The sequence below is a fragment of the Geospiza fortis genome, unplaced genomic scaffold (assembly GCF_000277835.1).
Source record: "Geospiza fortis unplaced genomic scaffold, GeoFor_1.0 scaffold145, whole genome shotgun sequence".
NCBI lineage: Eukaryota > Metazoa > Chordata > Aves > Passeriformes > Thraupidae > Geospiza > Geospiza fortis.
Window position 1 is genome coordinate 1,944,424 of NW_005054362.1, and position 4,734 is coordinate 1,949,157.

At 54.9% G+C, this 4,734-nt stretch overlaps 1 protein-coding gene across 1 annotated transcript in view; it reads left to right on the forward strand.

Annotated features, from left to right (window-relative positions):
- NCOR2 (nuclear receptor corepressor 2) overlaps nucleotides 1-4,734 on the forward strand; it is a 151,926-nt gene that overhangs the window by 145,586 nt on the left and 1,606 nt on the right. Inside the window, exons 40-44 of the mRNA XM_031059450.1 lie at nucleotides 17-118; nucleotides 443-636; nucleotides 2,136-2,282; nucleotides 2,560-2,705; nucleotides 3,987-4,040. Of these exons, the coding sequence (XP_030915310.1) occupies nucleotides 17-118; nucleotides 443-636; nucleotides 2,136-2,282; nucleotides 2,560-2,705; nucleotides 3,987-4,040 (643 nt within the window). The remainder of the gene's footprint in view (nucleotides 1-16; nucleotides 119-442; nucleotides 637-2,135; nucleotides 2,283-2,559; nucleotides 2,706-3,986; nucleotides 4,041-4,734) is intronic.

Here is a 4,734-nt window from a genome sequence, read left to right on the forward strand (position 1 = left end):
ACCGGCTCCCCTGCAGCACCTGCGGCAGCCCGACGGCCCCCAGTGCCAGCCCCTGCAGTCCAGCCAGAGCATCAAGGGCATGAACCAGCGCGTGGTCACGCTGGCCCAGCACATCAGTGTAACTAACTAACCTCATCCACCCCCATCCCCTTCCTGCTGGGGCTCCAGGGGGGAGGGAGGAGCTCAGTGGAACATGTCTGGTGGGAATGGGCTGGGAGTGAGACTGGAGACCTCAGCTCCTCTAGTTAGGGGCTGGAGAGCAGGGGGGGCATCACAAGTGTTCAGCCCAGGTATTTGTGTCCCCAAGAAGCCCATCACAAAAGCTCTTGCAGACAGGAGGCAGAAGTTGCATATGCGGGGACAAATCAGCCTACTTCCCCCCTGCTCACTCTCATGACAAAGGTCGAAGCCAGCCCCATTTGTGACGGTGGTTTCTCTGCAGGAGGTGATCACGCAGGACTACACGCGGCACCACCCGCAGCAGCTGAACTCGCACCTGCAGGCGCCGCTGTACTCGTTCCCCGGGGCCGCGTGCCCGGTGCTGGACCTGCGCCGCACGCCCAGCGAGGCCTTCCTGCAGCAGCAGGAGCACAACACCCCCTCCCGCATCTCCCCGCAGGGAGAGGGGGGGAAAAGGTGAGCCCAGGGGCCAGCCCGGGCTGGCACGGGTGGGCATGGGCCAGCCTGAGCTCACATGGACCCCAGGGGCTCAGGGGAGGTCAGGTGGGTGCCCTTGGCTGCCTGGCACTGCAGTGAGGGCTTGCGCAGGGCAGATTGGAGTTTGGCTTTGCTCTCCCAGGCTTGGTGCTGTGGGGATTTCCTGCTTACACAGCCCAGCTCCTTTCTCATCTGGGAATCTTTCCCGTAGGTGGTGCCTCTTGCCATCCCTGTTGTCCTAGAGATGATCTTTAGACCCCCTTAGAGTCCATGCATAATTCTCTTCCCAATCTGGCTGGTGTCACAGGATGGTTTAGGTGGGAAGGGATCTCTTGAGATCACCCAGCCCAGCAGTGACCTCTTGAGCAGGTTACCCTGGGTCATGGCTGCTTGGGTTCAGAATATCTCCGTTGTTGGAGACAGCACCTCTCTGGCTAACCTGTTGCCAGCATTTCAGCAGTCTTACAGGAAAAAAGGGTTCCCTTGTGTTGGGATAGAATTTTATGTGTTTTTTCTGTGCCTGTTGCCTCCTGTCCTGTCACTGTTCTCAGTCCCTGACCACAGATGATTCCAAAAAACCTGAAGCAACATGTTTTCCATTGGTTCAAAGTTAATTTTATCTTCATCTTTCAAAGTGAATCAGAAGTTTATTAGACACAGGTGCCCCGACAACTGGCATTGTTCATTTCAGGCACCACCTGTATTTGTTTTAAAGTCACTTTCAAATCCCCTTGCTGCTACAAGGCCGGTCTGATTGCTGTTGTATGGATTAAAAAATGGGTCTGTCTTCCCACACAAACACCCACCCAGATGTACCCAGGTATGAGTGGTGCCTTGTCAGGAATTGGGATTGTTCTTCCCGACTCTGCCTGGTCCTGGAGTTGGCTTTACAACATGAAGGAAAAAAAGCCCAGCCCTGACCACCCAGTGATGAAAAAACTGGGGAAAAAAGCGAAACCACAGAAAGAACAAAGATGTAAATTCCCAGAACTGGCTGTGAGGAATTCCTCGCAGACTGGAGCCTGGCTGTCTCCAGCTCTGGCCACGGGCAGGCATCAGGGGCCAGTAGTGATCCTCCCCAAGCTGCCCCAGCTCCAGGCCTCCTCCTGCAGCCACCCAGCTCCTGTGTGGCCCTGACAAGAATGGGAGGTGGCAGGTTCTGCCTCCACTGTGTTCACAAATAGAATCCAAAGCAGTGTCTCCAAAAGGTTACTGTCACAGCCCTCCACAGGGACCCATGTGTCCCTGCCACCAGCAGGTCCCTCCTGGGCTGCTGTGTTTGGGGTGGCTCAGCTGTCCCACTTTGGGGGGTTCAGGCCCAGGGCTTGGCTCAGCCCAGCTCTCCCTGCCCAAACCCCACTCTCCCTCTGGCCCGTGCTGCAAAGCACCAGGAATCCTTTCCCCCTCCCAGCCCCGAGGTGCTGCACAGGGACAGGGGCTGTCACAGTGAACTGATGGCCTGTCCCCTTGCTGCCCAGGTCCCCGGAGCAGGCCAAGGCAGCAGCAGGGGGGCCGGACAGCTGCATCGAGCCCGTGTCCCCACCCGACGGCGCGGGAGAGGCGGAGCACGCCAAGAGCGCCCCGTACACCGTCCTGTTCCGCGAGGGAGAGCCCATGGACCAGAGGTGCGGCCTGGGAATGGGCACTGGGGGCAGCTGGGGAGGGGGATGGCCCCACACATGGCCTGGCCAGGCTGCTTTCCTTGCTGCCCTAAGCTGTGTCCCATCCCAGGGGCTGCGTTTGTCACAGCTGTTCAATACCACGGAGTGCATTTATCACTGGGACAGGGAGGGAGGTTGGAGGTGCTGAGTATCCCAGAGTCACACTGGGGGAAGAGGCTCTTTAGGTAGGACTTTGTGCAGTGGACGTTCCAGAGGTTTCCAATGGTCTTTTGCTCTGCAGGATGGGGTCCAAGTCCCCAGGAAACAACACTCAGCGTCCAGCTTTCTTCAGCAAGCTGACAGAAAGCAACTCTGCCATGGTGAAGTCCAAGAAGCAGGAGATCATCAAGAAGCTCAGCACGACCAACAAAAACGAGACGGAGTACAGTAAGAACCTGTGGGGAATGCAGGGCACCAGGGGAGGAAAAGCCTTGAGGACACATGAAACGCAGGAGATTGGGGAATGGGTGCTGCTGTGTTAAAGGGCTGGGAGCTCCCAGACAGCTCTGTCTGAACTGAAGAGTCAGGCTCAATTGTCCTTGTGGGTCCCTTCCAACTCAGAATATTCTGTGATTCTATGAACTACAAGGTCCAAATGTTTCCTAGAATGCTCTGTACTGCTGCCAGCAGTGACTGTGTGTATCTGGGGGGGCAGTGGGAGACTTCCCAGCTCTGTCTCTGTGCTCTGAGGCTGTCAATCCCACCCACACCAGATAACCTCAGTAGGAAGGAAATAATGAGCTGAGCATGGAGGACACTTAAGAGCAATTGATATTTTAATGACTGGCCAGCCAAGCTGAATCCTTCCTCCTTGAGATGCATTCCCCCCAACCTTACTTTAAGCCCTACATCAATATTGGTGCAGCTCTGTAAAACTAACCAGGCTGGCTCAGATTAGAAATTCAGCCCGTTCGTTCATTAACCGCTAATAGAGTAGATAGGATCATAATTTAATTTAGCCCAGCATTATCCAGTCAATACTAATTCAATTTGAATCCATCTTACAACAGCTGCATCGGATAAGAGGGACCGAGCTGTCTCGTCTCCTGGATGATGTTACCATGAGCCAACAGTGTTGTTATGCCCCTTTGGGGACATGTGGCTGAACCCCCTGACCTTCCACACTTTCCCTTATCAAGAAAAAATATATAGAAATTGGATACGCCTCTTATTTGATGAGAATTTCTGTTATTCTAAGGAAAGCAATATCCAAGTCAAACAGCTCAGCTAAGAGGGAAAATATTGATTTAACATTTCTTTTCCTCCTCCTTGCCCTCTCCACTGCCCAGACCTGCTCCATGGATATGGGGCATTGAGGCTTTGAAAATCCCATGGGCAGGAGAGAGGCTTTGGCTCCATGGAGTTTGTAATCCCAAGGGCAGGAGGCAGGAAGGGAGGGAGGCCAGCACTGAGCACAGAGACATTGCCCTGGCTTTCAGGGCTCTGCTGTTTTGCCCTTTCCCACCTGGTGAAGGTGCCCACTGTGGATCTCCCAAAGGCACTGGGAGTTATTCCTGGTCCCACCCCAGTGCCGGGGGAAGCTGGGCTGCTGTCCAGAGTGCTGTGACAGAGAAGGGAGTCTTGTCATGGCTGCCATGGCAGGGCCCCCCAGCCACTAACCTGCACGTGCTGCTCTCCGTGCTGAAGAGCTTCTTTGTTTTTCTCCAGATGTGGGGCAGCCTGGGACAGAGATTTTCAACATGCCAGCGATTACTGGAGCAGGTAACTCCCCACATACCTGTACCTCGTTTCCCACAGGGCTTACAGCTATGGAGAGCAGGAGGAGGCTCAGTAGATTTAAGCATCTCCTTTGTTCTGTTTTCCCTTAAAACCAAGTGTAACAGTTGCTGGGAGGCAGAAGCCTCGGGACACACCATAACTCCCTGCAGTTGGGTTGGAGAAAGGGCAGTGTGAGTCCTTGGAAAGCCTGGCAGAGTTTGAGGAGAGGTTAAAGGTCAAGCAAGAGTTGGCCATCTGATGCCATCAGAGGGTTAAACCATCTTAGCAAGGTGGACCTCACACCTGGAGAGAGCACCTGCTCTTGGTGGGACCTTTTGGGTGGGTGGGAGGGCAGTGGCAAAGGGGAGTGTGAGGGTGGGCAGTGGGAGCTGTCACTTTGGGCTGGGCAGGATGCAGGAGCCAGTTACAAACTGGGGCAAGAGCAGCACACTGTGCTGGCCAAAGTGGTAATGTTGAGGACCAAAAGGGAGATGAGGGGTGCTGGGGCAGGAGGAGGTGTCTCCTGGGAGTTGGAGGAGTGCTCAGGCCCAGGACCAGCCCAGGGGGAATGACAGTGGGAAGCTGTCACCCTGTTGCCACCTGCAACCTGTCCGGGTGGACTCACAAATGGAGTGAATCCCCACTGAGGAATACTAATTGCTACTTAATTGATTAGGAGTTAATGCTCTCCTGCAGC